The 17,688-nt window shown below is 42.1% G+C and overlaps 1 protein-coding gene across 1 annotated transcript in view; it reads left to right on the forward strand.

Moving 5' to 3' along the window:
- The first annotated feature begins 1,979 nt into the window (after window positions 1-1,979).
- rcn1 (reticulocalbin 1, EF-hand calcium binding domain) overlaps window positions 1,980-17,688 on the forward strand; it is a 48,621-nt gene continuing 32,912 nt past the window's right edge. The window contains exons 1-2 of the mRNA XM_072592604.1: window positions 1,980-2,133; window positions 2,244-2,491. Coding sequence (XP_072448705.1) covers window positions 2,062-2,133; window positions 2,244-2,491 — 320 coding nt within the window. The 5' untranslated portion in view covers window positions 1,980-2,061. The remainder of the gene's footprint in view (window positions 2,134-2,243; window positions 2,492-17,688) is intronic.

The following is a 17,688-nucleotide window of genomic DNA, read 5'->3' on the forward strand; positions in this document are numbered from 1 at the left end:
ACATTAACAAGATCAACATCACTAGAGAGGTCCATTCAGCAGTCTAATAACAGCAGGGAAGAAGCTGTTCTTAAACCTGTTGGTGTGCGTGCGTGTGTGTGTGATCAAGCTTCTGTCTCTTCTCCCTGATGGATGATGTTGTAAGAGAGCATTACTGGGGTGAGAGGGGTCTTTGTTAATGTTGGCAGCCTTTTCATGGCAACGAGAAATGTAAATGCAGTCCATGGATGGGAGGTTGGCTTCCGTGATGGTCTGGGCTGTGCAGATAATTTTCTGTAGTTTCTTGCAGTCCTGGACAGAGCAGTTGCTGTTCTAGGCCATTGTGCACCTGGATAGAATGCTTTCTGGAGTACGCCTGTAAAAGATGGTGAGAGTCCATATGGTTATGCCAAATTTCCAAACCCACCTGAGGATGAAGTGGCATTGTTGTGCTTTCTTGACTATCACATCTACATGGGAGGTCCAAGACAAAGTGTTGGTTATTGCCACTCCGAGGAACTTGATGCTTTCAACCCTCTCCACCTCAGCTCCACTGTTGTAGATAGGGGTGTGTCCTGCTCCTTTCTTCCTGAAGTCAATGATCAGTTCTTTGGTTTTTCTGACATTGTGAGACAGGTAATTATCATTGCACCACAACGTCAAGTATCTATCTCCTTCCTGTATTCTGATTCATTGTTGTTTAATATCCTAACATGGCGGTGTCATCAGCAAACTTATAGATGCATTTGTACGGAATTTGGCTACATGTACCTAAGTATAGTAGGGGGCAGAGTATGTATCCTTGCTGGGTGCTAGTGTTGAGGGTTATCGTGGAGGAACTGCTGTTATCTATCTTCACTGATTGAGATTTATGGGTCAGGAAGCTCAGGGTCCAGTTGCAGAGTACGGAGCTGAGACTTGGGTCTTGGAGTTTTGAGATTAGGCTGGTCGGGATTATGGTATTGAAGACAGAGCTGTAGTCAATTAGTAGGAACTGGACATGGGCATCCTTGTTAACCAAATGTTCCAGGGATGAGTGTAGGGCTAGGAAAGTGGACCTGTTTCACTGGAGGCAAATTGCTGGGGATTGAGGCAGGCTGGGAGGCTAGAGGTGATGTGGCCCATGACCAGCCTCTGTAAGCACTTCAATATTATGGAGGTCAGAGACTCTGGATGGTCGTCACTGAGGCACTCAAATGCAAAATGTATGGGTTTCTTTCAGACACATAAAAACTATATTTTGGATTCCAGCCTATTAGTGACTGAGACACGTGGGGCAAATATAGTGAGGAACAAATGACTTTCGATCAATGGTTCCTAAAGTTCTCCCTCAGGTTTTACTCACTTCATCTCTGTGTCTGTTGTAGACTCGTTGACAAGAGAATGGTCGCTCTATCAACAACTTGTTGAATAATGTAACTCCTGGGGTGGGATAAACTGAATTAGACCTTTTTGTGCCTAATAACTCCTACTTTTTCTTTTGAAAGATTATCTTACATCTGTGGCATCATTTGAGATCTATTTTGCCTTATGCGGAACACGATATCCCAAGCGTCACAGAAAATGTGTATTAAGTGCAATGTTCTTTTATACATTGGCTTTTGTGGGCGTTTGAGCTTCAACTAAAGAATAATGAACATAACATTTTCCTAAATGGAAAGTCCAAAAAAACCTGAATGGCTCTTGTGATGGTAACATGAGTGCGTTAGATCTAAATAGTATTCCACAGTGAGCATGCAAGATCCTATTTCACTTTTATATGTGAAGATATGCTAAGGAACAAAAACACGTTGGAATACAGACACAAACGGTTGCATTCTAGATATGGGTTAAAGGAAATGCGTTAAAAAGTGATTGTCAACGAGATTTGCTCTTGCAGCCCTGCAACGTGGCGACTTCCAACCTCCCCCAACACGGTCACGCCCTCTCCCCAATCGGAAGCGCCTTAACAAAACGGCACTCTGCTTTCTAACCTGCAATCGGAGTGTTGAGTGGCTCAGTCCCACATCAAAGGCTGATACTTGAAGCGGAGCAGTGGGGGACGAAGTTAGCCGCTGGGTTTGAAATAACTTTGTAATTTATATGGGACAGAATCCCGTGCGTAGCTTAAAAGAAGCAGTCGCTCCACATATCACCGGGGATCGGTTCAAACAGGTATCTGAGATTTTCTTCCATGAATAAGAGAAAATGCAATGAATGAATGAAGCAGAAGTTTGTAGAGTTGTATTTTTTTTCTCTCTCTGTTGGTTGTATCTTTGTTACAGGTTGCATTTGTTCCAAGATATTACAACATGGGGAACCCACGCCTACTTTGTTTGCTGCTTCTCTGTGTGGCCGGGGGCTGCCCCAAGCCCACTTTGAGACACGAGCGGGTCCATCAAGAGCCACAGCTCAGCGATCAGGTACACGCCGACTCGGAAAACTTCCAGTACGATCACGAGGCCTTTTTGGGCAAGGAAGAAGCCAAGACGTTCGAACAGTTGACCCCGGAGGAGAGCGTGGAGAATCTGCGGTAAGTTTGGGATGTGGCTTTGTGATCGAGTTGAAACTGGGCGTTCAGTCCTCTCCGTCAACTGGGGCTGCCAATTCACCAGCTTAAAACACGCGGCCAAGGGCTGCATTTCAGCCCCTGTTAATTGCCGCGTATTCCACATATCACCACGTTTAAAGTTTTAAACTAATTTCTGAACAATTAACTTTACAGTAAAAGTGCAGGTGAGCTGTTGCTCACCAACCACAGTCAGATAGAAATCCTGCTACGTCAAACAGCGGCGCGACGTTAGTTTAAAACTCCTTTAGAAAGTTTCATTTTGCGATCTGCTGCTGTTAACACAATTCCCAGAAGAGCAGCAGGCAATGTCTTTGGAGAAATGTCTTGTTCACGCAGAAACGTGGCACTGGGCATCTGTCCAACGATCGACTGCTTCTGGAATGTAATTTAGGGCTCTCTCTCCTTAACTACAAAGACATCACATTTATTCATCGAACCCCCTTGGCCTCAGGATGCCCAACCACTCTTTACCACCAAGGGAACACTTCCTTGGAAGTGTAACCACAACTGTAACATAATTAAATACAGGACCCAAATGGCAAACCCCCATGGGCAGCAATGTGAGGACAATCCAGAACAGGTTAAGTGTAGAATAAATGCTCTCGAAAGCTCTGGTGATTTCTATACAGTATTTAATGTTTTGTCGAAAATAGGACATCTCTAACAGTGTAGCACTCTCGCAGTGTAGATGATGTGCTAAAGTCTTTAAAGCGGGGTTTGAACTCTCACTCTGAGGTTAGAGTGTTACAGCTGACACACTATAGCTACCTGGAGTAGACCTCCTCCCACCCTGTTTCCTGTAAAAATGCTATCCCTTATTCCCAATTCCTCCACCTCCACCACATCTGATCCCAGGAGGACCAGTTCCTCCACAGAACACAACAGATGGCCTACTTCTTGAAAGACTACAATTTCTTCTCCCACATGGTGGTTGATGCCCTCCAGCGCATCTCATCCACTTCGCCACCTCTGCCCTCGAACCCCACCCCTCCAACTGCAACAAGGACAGAACCCCCCTGGTCCTCACCTTCCACCCCACCAAACTCCGTATGCATCATATCATCCTCCCATTTCCGCCGCCTACAAATGGACCCCACCACCAGGGATATATTTCCCTCCCACCCCATCTGCTTTCTGCAAAGACCGTTCCCTCCGCGACTCCCTTGTCAGGTCCACGCCCCTCACCAACCCACCCTCCCCTCCCGGCACCTTCCCCTACCATCACAAGGATTGCAAAACCTGTGCCCACACCACCCCCTCACCTCTGTCCAAGGCCCCAAAGGAGGCTTCCACATCCATCAAAGTTCCATCTGCACTTCTACACATGCCATTTACTGTATTCGTTGCTCCCAATGCAGTCTCCTCTACATTGGGAAGACAGGATGCCTAAGTTGCAGAGCGCTGCAGAGAACATTTCCAGGACACCTGCAGTAACCAACACCACTGCCCCATGGCCGAACACTTCAACTTCCCCTCCCACTCTGCCAAGAACATGCAGGTTCTGGCCTCCTCCATCACCACTCACTAACCACCTGACCCCTGGAGGAAGAACGCCTCATCTTCTGCCTCAGGACTGTCCAACCCCATGGCATCAATGTGGATTTCACCAGTTTCCTCATTTCCCCTCCCCCCACCTTATCCCAGATCCAACCTTCCAACTCAGCATTGCCCTCATGACCTGTCCTATCTGTCCATCTTCCTTCCCACCTATCGGCTCCATCCTCCCCTCTGACCTATCACCTTTACCCAACCTCCATCCACCTATTGCACTCTCAGCTATCTTCTCCCTCCCCCCACCCCCAGTCCTACCCCCCTCCCATTTATCTCTTCACCCCCGAGGCTCCCAGCCTCATTCCTGATGAAGTACTTTTGCCCAAAACGTTGATTTTCCTGCTCCTCGTCTGCTACCAGACTTGCTGTGCTTTTCCAGCACCACACTCTTGACCCTACTGTTAATCCTTAGACAGCACCTTCCAAACCCACAAACACTTTAAACTAGAATGGCAAGGGCAGAAAATACAAGGAACACCACCACCTGCACTCTCCCCTCCAAGCCAGTCACTATCCTGACTTGGGCATCTGTCATCATTCCTTCAAAGTTGCCGTGTCAAAATCATGGAACTCCCTGTCTAACATTATTGTGGGTGTAGCCACACCACATGAATTGCAGCAGTTCAAGCTGGCAATTCACCATCACCACCTCAAGGGTAACTAGGGATGGTCAATGAATGCTGACCTGGCTTGTGATGCCCACATTCAATGAGTGAAGAAAATAAAGGGAATTGAACCTCATGCAGGGCAAGGAATGAGGGAGAGTTACTGAAAATAGTTTAGAGGTGCAGATTAGTTTCTGAATCTTAACTGCATTGTGCAATGAGATTGTTTCCTTAAAATTGCAATGTTCAGCAAAATGAATTTAATATCTCTGTGGGAGATCTGACACACCTTTTCCAGTCTTACATACAGTTTCCATATGAAATTGTAAGGTGTAAACCACGGCCAAGAAGATTGGAAACTTCTGAAGCCTGTCTGTAATTAATTTAAATCTTTAGTGCCACGCTGACATGCAGGCCACAGCATTTAAACCTGTACCTAAAAGTTAACTGGTGGGTGAGAAGTCATCATATACTTCTGTAGAACTTTGTCCTCCGCAACATTATTCATGTTTCATTTAGACAAACATCTGTCTCCAGTCCTGCCTGCAAACCTCATTATTATTTCCAGGGACAGACTAATTTAAATGGTTGATATCAGGAAGATCAAACATTGTTATTTTTTTCTCTAGAAATAACCTGATTCAATAGAGGATTTAAGAATCTGAAAGGATTTGATGTGCCCATAATAAATAGGAGCACAAGCATCTATTGGGCTCTTTGAGCTTGCTACACCCTCCAGTAACATCACAGCTGACTTTCTCTGTCAACTCCATTCTCTGATACTATCCTCCAATCCCTTCATTTACTAAGTATCCAAAACCTATGTGTGTCTGATTTGAATATCAGTGAGATAGATGTGGAAGGTATGTTTCTTTTCAAAACGAGAAACTAAAAGGACACACTTTGAAACATTGGCTTACAATTGGATATCTCTGAGATGCTCATTCTCCTTTCTGTGATTTACCACTATCTCCAAGCAATACATAATTTTTCATTTCAGCATGACCCTTTATTGCATAGTTAATAGAGAATTCCGTTCATGTAAAGAGTACATGACTTGCAATAAGGACTACACAATACATTACCATAATCTGCTAGTATGCCCCATGAAATTATTTACAACATTTCCAAATAAAACTTATGGTACATATGTATTCTATGACCTAGTTGGATCCAAACCTGATATCACCTCAGTTTAAAACTTCGCATTTCCATATTAAAACCTCTCTCTGACTTCATCCCTCCTTAGTTCCCTAATCTCCTCCAGTCCTGAACTTTTGCTAAGATACCTGCAATCCCCTTATTCAGATTTCTTGTCCATTAATGATATTTTTAATCAAGCTACCATTTGCAGCTGTGCTGTCAGCTTTCTACAATTCTACCCTATGTTCTACAATTCCATTCCCATACCTTTCCACCTATGCATTTAAGATACTTATATGAATCTGCCTCTTCAAACAAAGTTTAGTCATCCATTCTAGTACTTACATTGTATGCTTTATTACATTAAATGGCAGTCACAAAGTTGAGCCACGTGATAATTCAAACTGATAAACAAAAGATAATTCAGATCATAAGTCACACATTATAGACAATTAACAATGTTAATTGTCACTGCTTTACTTATTTTAAGTAATACTTCTCCGCTGAATACCTCATTATATTGTAAAATCTAGTGAAAGAATTGTAGCATTTTAAGTCATATAAACTGAGAAAGTAATTCATGCCCTAACATACAGTTACAGGACTAACTTGCCATGCTGAGCAACAAGAAGAAAGTAAACACAAAAGGATTAAATGCTTTAGGTCAGCAGGCCATTGCAAACACAGTAGGTACTGTTGCTGTTGTCACACTAGATGGTGGGCACTGGAAGTATGAAATTAGCAAACATTGGAATCTGAAAACTTGCATGTTATTGACTACGGGTCAAGATTAGAGTGGTGCTGGAAGAGCACATCAGATCAGGCAGCATGCTATTGACTATGGACTATTCAAGCAGTTTGAATGCAGATTTGTGTACAATAATTTAACAGTATCATATTTGGGTTTGACTCAAAAAATTCAGGATTCACATCCCTTAACAAAGATGTGAACACATAAGCCAACCTGACATTCCAGTGCAATGCTGTTGGAGTGCTGTCTAACAGATGAGATATTAAGAAAAAGGCCTCTTTGCCCTCTTGGTTGAGTGTAAATGATCCCATGGTACTATTTTGAGGAACAGGGGCATTCTCTCTGGTGTCCTAGTGGATAATTACTCCTTAGAAATAATATTTAGCTACAAATTATTTAGTCATTATCAAATTGCTGTTTTGCGAGCTTGCTGTGTGCAGATTGATGTCTCATGGAATAACTAAAGTGACTCCTCTTCAAAAGTCCTCAACAGCTGTAAAGCACTTTGGGATATCTTAAAATCAGGAAAAGCTTATCAATGCTATTCATTCTTTGCACTGATGTCATTACTGAACGACCCCTTAGTGAATCATGAATCATTCTTCTATCTGCTATTTTAGTGCAGGTGTTAAACCATTTCTGGATGCTACTACTTTTATAACTGTAGAAAAATTGTCTTCCTTTTGTGTAAAATTGAGTGATGTTGCTGAAGTCAATAGCTAGGAATGTTCATTGTAGAAACATGGAGCCAGTGCAGCATAAAATGAGGCCATTCAGCCCATTGAGTTCATGTCCCTGCTCTGTGCAGCAATCCAGCCAATCCCATTTCCCACTTTCTCTCCATAGCAATGCAAGTTTATTTCCTTCAAGTGCCTATCTAATTTCCTTTCCAATGGTATCATTGACATCTCTGCTTCTCCCACCCTTAAGTTCCAGGTCATTACCGCACATTATGCAAAAACAATTCTTCCTCGTGTCCCTCCTACACTCCAGAACCTTAAACCTGTGTCCCTAGACCTTGTACCAGCAGCTAATGAACGATGTCCCTATTTACCTTATCTGATCATGTCAAATCTTGAGATAGTTTTTTGTTCTACAATTGCAACATTTAAAAGGCACCTGGGGACGGGTATATGAATAGGAAGGGTTTGGAGGCATATGGGCCAGGTGCTGGCAGGTGGGACTAGATTGGGTTGGGATATCTGGTCAGCATGGACGAGTTGGATTGAAGGGTCTGTTTCCGTGCTGTACATCTCTATGACTGTATAAAATGTTCAATCTAATCTTGTAAATAAAATTCTCCCTCCCTGGAACCACTTTGGGAAATCTTCTCTGCACCCTCTAAAGGACCTTCTAAGATTTGGTAATCTAACATTAGGTAATCATCCAGTTGTAGCCTTACCAGACCTTGGTAAAGGTTCAGCATATCTTCCTTGCTGTTGTACTCACTTTCTCAACTTCCACAGATACGGCAGTGGTGTTTGCTGAAGTGGAGAGGTGGAACATTTAGGTTTTTGCAATCTTCTTCTGCTGCTTGCTCCTGACCTTCTTCTGAGCTTATTAAAGATAGTTGTCATCGTTGGCAACTTTGTGGATGTTTCTTTTTTAATCTGGGTGGTTTTAGCTGAGAGGTTCCCATGAATTGGTGGTGATATTGCATGTTTTCAAGGAGACTTTGAGGACCCTTTTTGAAGTGTTTCCTTTGCCCTCATCTGTGTCAAGAGCTCATTTTGTAAGTCTTGTGTTAGGCATATGGATGATGTAGCCTGTCGGCACAGCTCATTGATCGTAAGCTGTGCCTTGTTGCTGGGGCTATCGGTCTAAGAAACGATAGTGATATTAGAAGATTAAAAGATAATGCCTATCCTGCAGTGGTTTTGTATGACTTAATGGAAGCATTGCTGGAGTATCATCACCCTTGTCTTCCCACATATAGGAAGGTTGGATCAATTTCCCACTTACCCATAGATTAACTCCACATCAGCAGGAATCTTCAAGGGTATGAGGTGAAGTGTTGCAGCAAGGAAGATGGAGAAGAGTGTTGCTTTGATAACCCCAGTTCGTGCAAGTATTGGGTCTGTGGCAGACCCATTATTGATAGCTTGCATGCTGTTCTACAGCAGGCAGAGGATGGTGACAAATATCTGCAGGTGCAAAAATTTCATGAGGGCACTGCATCAGCTCTCTTGGTTGATGGAGCAGAACCATAGAATCCCTACAGTGTGGGAGCAGACCAATCTGCCCATCGAGTCCACACCAACCCACCGAAGAGCATCCCACTCACATCCCTACCCGATCACCCTGCATTTCCCATAGCCAAATCACCTAACCTGCACATCTTGGACTTCGAGAGGAAATCGGAGCATCTGGAGGAAACCCATGCAGACAAGGGGAGAATGTGTAAACTGAACACAGAGAGTTGCCAAAGGGTGGAATTGAACCTGGGTCCCTGGCGCTGTGACTGGATTAGTGGTGCTAGAAGAGCACAGCAGTTCAGGCAGCATCCAATGAGCAGCGAAATCAACGTTTCGGGCAAAAGCCCTTCATCAGGAATAAAGACAGTGAGCCTGAAGCGTGGAGAGATAAGCTAGAGGAGGGTGGGGGTGGGGAGAGAGTAGCATAGAGTACAATGGGTGAGTGAGGGAGGAGATAAAGGTGATAGGTCAAGGAGGAGAGGGTGGAGTGGATAGGTGGAAAAAGAGGTAGGCAGGTCAGACAAGTCCGGACAAGTCAAGGAGACAGTGCTGAGCTGGAAGTTTGAAACTAGGATGAGATGGGGGAAGGGGAAATGAGGAAGCTGTTGAAGTCCACATTGATGCCCTGGGGTTGAAGTGTTCCGTGGCGGAAGATGAGGCGTTCTTCCTCCAGGCGTCTGGTGGTGAGGGAGCGGCGGTGAAGGAGGCCCAGGACCTCCATGTCCTCGGCAGAGTGGGAGGGGGAATTGAAATGTTGGGCCACAGGGCGGTTTGGTTGATTGGTGCGGGTGTCTCTGAGATGTTCCCTAAAGTGCTCTAATAGGAGGCGCCCAGTCTCCCCAATGTAGAGGAGACCACATCGGGAGCAACAGATACAATAAATGATATTAGTGGATGTGCAGGTAAAACTTTGATGGATGTGGAAGGCTCCTTTAGGGCCTTGGATAGAGGTGAGGGAGGTGGTGTGGGCACAGGTTTTACAGTTCCTGTGGTGGCAGGGGAAAAGTGCCAGAATGGGAGGGTGGGTCATAGGGGGGTGTGGACCTGACAGCTGTGAGGCAGCAGTGCTAACCACTGAGCTACCATGCTACCCAAAGGTCTTTGTGAGGTCAAAGAAAGCAACATGTAGAGGTTGCTACTGCTGTCCGCACTTTTCTTGGATGTGTTGTTGTGAAGATCTTGGCCTATGCCTCTTGTTGGATGGAATCTGCATTGTGGTTCTCTAAGGATGTCTTCGTCTATTGCAAGGAGGTAATTGAGGAGATTTCTCACAAGGACCTTCCCCATGGTTGACAGCAGGGATGTAGTTACTGCAGTTGGCCTAATCTCCTTTCTTGAAGATCATGGTGGGTATACAAGCTTCCCTGTTGTGCTGTCCACCTCCTAGATGAGAGCTATGATGTTGTGTAAATATGCATAAAGTACTTTTTCACCATAACTGAATTGAGAAGGAAGTTTCACTGACTTTGGGTTTGGATCAAATGGGCATAATGAATAACAGAGAGCCAGACATATTCTTTAAGGATATTCATTTTGACACACTGGTTTTTCCAATATTTCTGATTCCTAGTGATCCAGTGAGGCAGGAATTAGATCTTGCAGTTTTTTTTAGTTATTTGTTCATGGAATATTGATGTCACTGGTTAGACCTACATTATTGCCCAGAAGGTAGTTAAGAATCCACCACATTGTTGTGAGTCTGCAGTCATACCTAAGTGAAACTAAGTAAAGATGGCAGATGTCCATCCCTGCAGAACATGATGGATTTTAATGATAAATGATGGTGGTTGTATGATTGCCATTAAGTTAGCTTTACATTCCAGATTTTAATGTATTCAAGCCAGATTTAAACTAATGTCCTCTGATCAATTGTAGATTACTGGTTCAGTGACATTACCATTTGGCAGTGCCTACACCCACTGAACTACCCCCCCACCCCGTTATAGCCTGTGAATATTCTTTTAAGATAAAAGTAAGGATCTGGATGCTCGCTAACCTGGAAGGTTCATTTTCAGATGTTTCATCACCATACTAGATAACATCATCAGTGAGCCTCCAGGGAAGCACTAGAGGCTCATTGATGATGTTATCTAGTATGGTGATCCTTAATTCATCCAGATCCTTAATTAATATTTTACTCCACAACTCAGATTGAAATGTGTCCAATGGTGAGGATGTGAAAACATTCAAGAGGATGCAGGAAAGATTTATGAGAATGGTCCTAAGGATGAAAGACTTCAGTCATGTGATAGATTGGAAATGCTCACGTTGTTCTTCTTAGAAATGAGAAGGTTGATGGATCTGGACACAATAGATAGGGAAAAACAGCTTTCATTGGCGACAGAGTTGAAAACCAGAGGGCACCAACTTAAGGTGAATGGCAAAAGAATGAAAGGTGACATGAGAAAAGATTTTTCTTCATAGTATATGGTTAGACTCTGGAGTGCACTGCCTGAGAATGAGATGGAGGCAGGTTGAACTGCGGTTTTCAAACTGGAATTGGAGAGTTATCTGAAAAAACAATCTGGTACATGGGGGCAGGTAGGAAAATACAACTAATTGACTTGCTCCTGCAGAGAGCTGGCGTGGATATGATGGACTGAATGACTTTCATTGTGTAACCATTTCATAATGCTTGATTTATATTCTGTAGAAAAAGCTGCTTAATTGGACATAGCTTTGAGTATGTTACTATTATAAGCAGGTACACCTTTTTTCCGAATGGCTTGAAAAGTTGGTGAGTTCCTCCACTAGCCTGTCTTCATGTTGGCATGTTTGTAATTCACAACCTGATTTTAGAAGAAAGCTTGCCACTGCATATATTTGGGATACTTGGAAATATATACACTTTACTTTTACTGCAGTCATCTACTCAGTAACAGTGTCCTATCCAGAGACTTAGGTTATATTGACACCAATTGTAAGCCAGGGTGAGATTTCAGTTGAGAACAAAATTGATTGGGTCTAACATGGAGTGAGACTAGCTTGTAATGGGGATCCCATCCTAGTTGTTCTGGACTCCAGTTCAGTAAGGATTTTGAATTTAAATTGTTTACTTGACTTAAATGTAAATTCGGACTGATACATGGATGAAACGTCAACAGTTCTGATTTCATGTACATAAACTTGAGATATCCTTCAAAGCAGAACACTTTGGTTAGAAGAGGATAGAAATATGAGCTTACAGTTGGAAGTATGGTACCAGTATAGCAAGATATTCTTGTGACACATGTGTTATGCACTCTGATTATTCAGCACTATGAGACTTAGAGCTGTATGTATTAGGTTACAGTAATCAACTTAGTGTCCTCAGCCAAAATGTAAAGCTCTTTAGTGCCTATTCTTAGTTCCATGTTGTTAACTCTCTAACGTCTTTTGCACGATGCGCAACCAACTTCATTCCTATCATACAATGCAATAAGTTAACCTTTATGTATCGATTTGTTTTGTGTGCATTTTGACACAGAACAAATCTCTAACTTTTTAATAATGAAGCTCTCTTTATTCCTTGACAACTTGATGCAGTTAAACCGATGGTTAACCTCTTTAAACCAATGGCTTAACCTCCAATATTTTTAGCATAAATGTTGACAATACAAATTAAGGCAATAGCTCATGTCTGCTATAGTGTACGTGATGCAAACAACTTTTGATTGGATTCTGACATTTTGATAAGAATTTTAATCCCCACTAACCCTTTCAAAATCTTATACACTCATACCCACTCCCTTGCTGCTGGCTGGATGGAGTTACAACTCCATTGTATGTGTTTACCCTTTTTGTTCCCTTTTGTTACTGTTATTGTTTTAAAGAAATAAGTTTGTTCCATTTCATTTATATTTCTGATTTTTTTTGCTGTGCTGATGCACTGGGAGAGTTCAAATCCTCACATTACATTAAACTCCTTCACATGTTTGATAATGATAAATACTTTGATTCCGATGAGTATAATTTCTAGAAGACTGTGCAGATATTCATTATGACAGACAAATTTGGGGATGACTAGTTTTTACTGTTCCTGGAGAGACCAATAATTTTTAAAAAGAGGCAGAAATATCTCACGGACTTATGCAAAGAATCACATGACTAGATTATACACTTTAAGATTTTTACTACTGCAAACAATCCAAAATCAATATCAACTAAACAGTATTTAACAGTATTTCCTAGGAGATTTTAACCTACTGCGAATCCTCTTGTAAGGATGCCTTCCCTGAAGAAGCTCTCTTCCTCCCTCTACAAGAATTAATTCCTGAAGAAGGGCTCCTGCCCGAAACGTCGATTCTCCTGCTCCTTGGATGCTGCCTGACCTGCTGCGCTTTTCCAGCAACACATTTTCAGCTCTGATCTCCAGCATCTGCAGTCCTCACTTTCTCCTAGAAGTATTTAACAGGCAGCTAATTTACAAAATTACAGAAAAGTTAGTTTCAACTAACTTCTGAACACCACTGAAAACCCACAGCCACCTTTTATACATTGTATCAAACTCTCTGCAGAGATTAGATTACTTAGTGTAGAAACAGGCCCTTCAGCCCAACAAGTCCACACCGACCCACCCATACCCCTACATTTACCCCTTACCTAACACTACAGGCAATTTAGCATGGCCAATTCACCTGACCTGCACATCTTTGGATTGTGGGAGGAAACCGGAGCACCTGGAGGAAACCCACGCAGACACGGGAGAATGTGCAAACTCCACACAGTCAGTTGCTTGAAGCGGGAATTGAACCCGGGTCTCTGGTGCTGTGAGGCAGCAGTGCTAACCACTGTGCCACCGTGCGTAGTCTTGTGATTAAAATCCAAAACTCCTCCTGGATTTAATATAACCTCTTTCCCTGCTTTACAAGAGTGAATATTCCAATGTCCTTTTTGAAGAAAAGTTCCCTTCAAACATCAGCAATTGACCTCTGTTGTAAAGTTCCCTCTGGGATTCTGTAGTCTTTAACTTTTCACACTCTTGCTTGCCTGAATTGAGTTTCCATCTTTCTTGTGTGGTAATTGACCTAAAAACAGACCTTGTTTCTGCCTGGCAAAGGACTGGTTATAGCTTTTCTTCCTCAAATTTCTTGGCCTGATTACACATTCAGGGCAGCAGTAAGGCTACCTTCATCCTACTGTTGTGAGCACTGTGTTCTTGATTCGGTTTTGACCTGGTCCCCCGGTGTCATGACAACCATGTCGTAAAGACATGTCTCCAGATAGATTCTGCAGGAGGTCCCATCCACCCATTTAATTTGAATTAACGGAGACCGTTCAAAACATCATCCAGCATTCTTAGCATTGTTTTGATATTCTCAAAACACCACCTGAGCAAAAGCTGCAATAATAGTCTGTATAATTCTGTGATCAGAAACATTGTAAATCTTGGTCAAAATTGAATCAAAGTGAAACTGATGGGAAATTATTGGCAGAATTTTAACACTACTTGCTTGTTGAAGAAACTGATGGTGTCAGAAACAATATTCATTATTTACCATGCCCAACTTTCAAAATTTTCTAATCAAAGCTGTTCAGTGATGTTATTAAACATGTTTGGAGAAGGTGGGACTTGAACCCAGGCCTTCTGGATCAGAGATAGGGAAACTACTACTGCACCACAAGAGCCCTTTTACATGCCTGATTTTATTCTTTTCCTGTTTAGGGGAGCTGAATATCATAGTAGAGCAGCATTAATTTCCTATTCTGAATGGCTGTGATTGGAGCAGTGAGAGACCACCATTTCAGAGAGTGTACACTTTGCTGTAAAGCTGAATACTAAAATGGCTAGATCAGATAAAGGTAGCTGCAGTCCTACCTCAGTCTGGTAGTTTCATGGTCTCCTTTACTGATACTAGCTCTTCATTCCAGATTTATTTGATTAGTTAAGTGTTACCTAGATGGTGAGATTTGAACCTGTATCTCTAAAGCCCTCAGCCAGGCCTTTAGATTGCTAACCCACTAACTTGGTTAAAACTGGCTTGCAATCTGCTTGGCTTCAAAGGAAATGGCTGAGGTTTGACATTGTTGCAAACTCCCCCTGTCGATTTTATGATTTAACAATTTCAACTGCCTTGGCTCTAGGTTTTGTATTTTCCTTCCTGAACCTTTTCTAAAATCTCTACTTTTCCTTCTATTCCTTAAAGGTGCTCTTTAAAACTTTCCTTTTTTTCTCTGGGCTCATAGCCATCAGTCCTAACCATGGCTTGTCACCTAATTTATTTTCAAGCACTCCTGCGAATTGGTTATGAAATTTAAATTATATATGTAAGTTGTTTTGTTGTAAATCTACTACTCACTGATTGCTGCTAGTGAAAGGAATTCTAAATTGCATAAAGTTATTTACAGCACAGAGGAGGTCTCTGCCCTTTTGTGTTCTTGCCAAATCTCTGCAGAGTAAACTAGTTGGTCTCATCCCTGCTGTGCATTTCTATCCCTAAAACTTCCAATTTCCTTTTGAAATCAATGATTGTGCTTTTAATTAATTTAGGGGACGTGGGCTTTGGCTGGGCCAGCATTTATTACATATCCCTAATTGCTCTTGAGAAGATGTTAGCGAGCTGCCTTTTTGAACTGTTGCAGTCTATGTGGCATGGGTACACCCACAATGTTGTTAGGGAGGCAGTTCCAGTTTTGGCCTGACGATCGAGAAGAAATAGTTCCATGTCAGGATGGTGAATTGTTCCATGGACATTGTTCCATGTCAGGATGGTGAATGGCTTGGAAAGGAACTTGCAGGCGATAATGTTCCTATGCAACTGTTCCCCTTGTCTGTCCAGAAGGTAGCAGTTATGGATTTTGGAAAGTGCTGTCTGAAGTCCCTAAGTGAATTTGTGCAGTGAATCTTATGAGTATTACACATTGTTGCTACAGTGAATCAGTAGTGGGGGAGTGAATGCTTGTGGCACCAATCAAGTGGCTGCTTTGTCCTGGATGATTTCAAGCTTCTTGAGTGTTGCTGGAGATGCATTCATACAATTGAGGAGTATTCTATCATACTCCTGACTTTAACGCCTTGTAGATTGTAAATGGGCTTTGGGTAATCTAGAGGTGAGTTGCTTAATGCAGGATTCCTGGCGTCTGATTTGCTCCTGTAGTTATAGTATTTATGTTGGTGGTCCGGTACAATTTCTAGTCAGTGGTAACTCCCATAGGTGTTACCAGCGGTCACTTTGGCGAGTGGTACCAAGCCATTGTAAAATTTATATCCTACAATTGTGATTCCAGGACAGTCCATTGCCCTATGGCTTGAGATTTATAATAATAATCATATTATTCACAAGTATTTTTGCTAATTTTCTTTTTTGAAAATTTGTGATCTTCCTATAGTTGTATTTCAAGTAGTCCTGTTGCCCAGTCAGGGAGATTGCTTATAGCAATCATTTAAACCCTTCCTCTGGCAGTGTAGCTCTATTGCTTCTGACTGGTTGTCACCTTTTTTTAGTACAAGTGTCTTACTTTTTATCTGCAAAGAGAGAAGACTGTATTCTAAGGTCACTGCTATTTTGTCAAATAGCTCAATGTGTAGCATTCTCATCTTCTGAGTCAGAGGTTGTTCATTCAGGCCCAACTCAGTGACTGGAGTACAAAACTCTGAGCTTATTTTGCATATGCTGATTTGATAGAGCGCATCACGCTGTTGGATGTGTCACCATTTGGATGAAATGTTAAACTATAGCCCTGTTTGCCCTCTTGGATGGAAGCAAAAGATTCAATGGCACTTTTTCAAAGATGATAATTGGAATTCTCTTCTCGATTTTAGATAATATTATCAAACAGCCAAAATCACTAAAGCACATTGCCTCGTCATTAATGCAGTGCCATTTGTGAGAGTTTACTCTGAACAAAATTGGAGGACACATAATGCCATATAACATTTCAAAGTACATCATTGGCAGTAGATTTTGAAATATCCATAGGTTGTAAAAAGAGCAATTGAAATGAAAGTTTGTTTTTGATAGTTTTACAATTCTGTTTCTTTTGCCTCCCTGATGTTAATTGTTTTGATTGCCTAGGTCTTATACCCTGAATTCTCTCCCTAAACCATTCCATCTCTACATTTTTTCCCTCCTTTAAAATGCTTCTTAAAATCTAGCTCTTTAACCAGATTTTTAGTTATAGAGTCATAGAAATGTACAGCACTGAAAAAGACCCTTCGGTCCAACTCATCCATGCTGACTGGGGATTCTAAATAAATCTAGTCCCATTTGCTAGCATTTGGCCCATATCCCCCTGAAGCCTTCCTATTCATATACCCATCCAAATGCCTCTTAAATGTTACAAATGTACCAGTCTCCACCACTTCCTCTGGCAGCTCATTCCATACACATACCACTTTCTGTGTGAAAACGTTGCCCCTTAAGCCTCTTTTATATCTTTCCCCTCTCACCCTAAACCTATGCAGTCTAATTCTGGACTTCCTGACTCCAGGGAAAAGACTTAGTCTATTTACCCTATCCATGCCCCTCATAATTTTATAAATCTCTATAAGGTCACCCCTCAGCCTCCGACACTCCAGTGAAAACAGACCCCACCTGTTCAGCCTCTCCTTATAGCTCAAATCCTCCAACCCAGGCAACATCCTTGTACATCTTTTCTGAAATCTTTCAAGTTTTACAACATCTTTCCGATAGGAAGGAGACCAGAATTGCATGCAGTATTCCAACAGCTCTCTTTATCGTTCTTTTTTCATCTGAAGTGATCCAAATAAATTCAGCACTGATCATGTCTCTGCAATACCAGAACACTTTTTTGCCTAGAGTATACTTGTTAGTGGAATCAAACTTTGTGTTGGACTATTCATTTTCAAGTTTTTCATATTCTCTCAATGCTATTAATGATGCTTTTCATCAAAGCAAAATCTAAGACTCTCCTCCCTTCCCTTGTTGCTTTAAATTTCAGTATCACAATATAATTCCCCAAGGTGATCTAGTA

This window comes from Chiloscyllium punctatum, chromosome 22, assembly GCF_047496795.1.
Source record: "Chiloscyllium punctatum isolate Juve2018m chromosome 22, sChiPun1.3, whole genome shotgun sequence".
Lineage (NCBI taxonomy): Eukaryota > Metazoa > Chordata > Chondrichthyes > Orectolobiformes > Hemiscylliidae > Chiloscyllium > Chiloscyllium punctatum.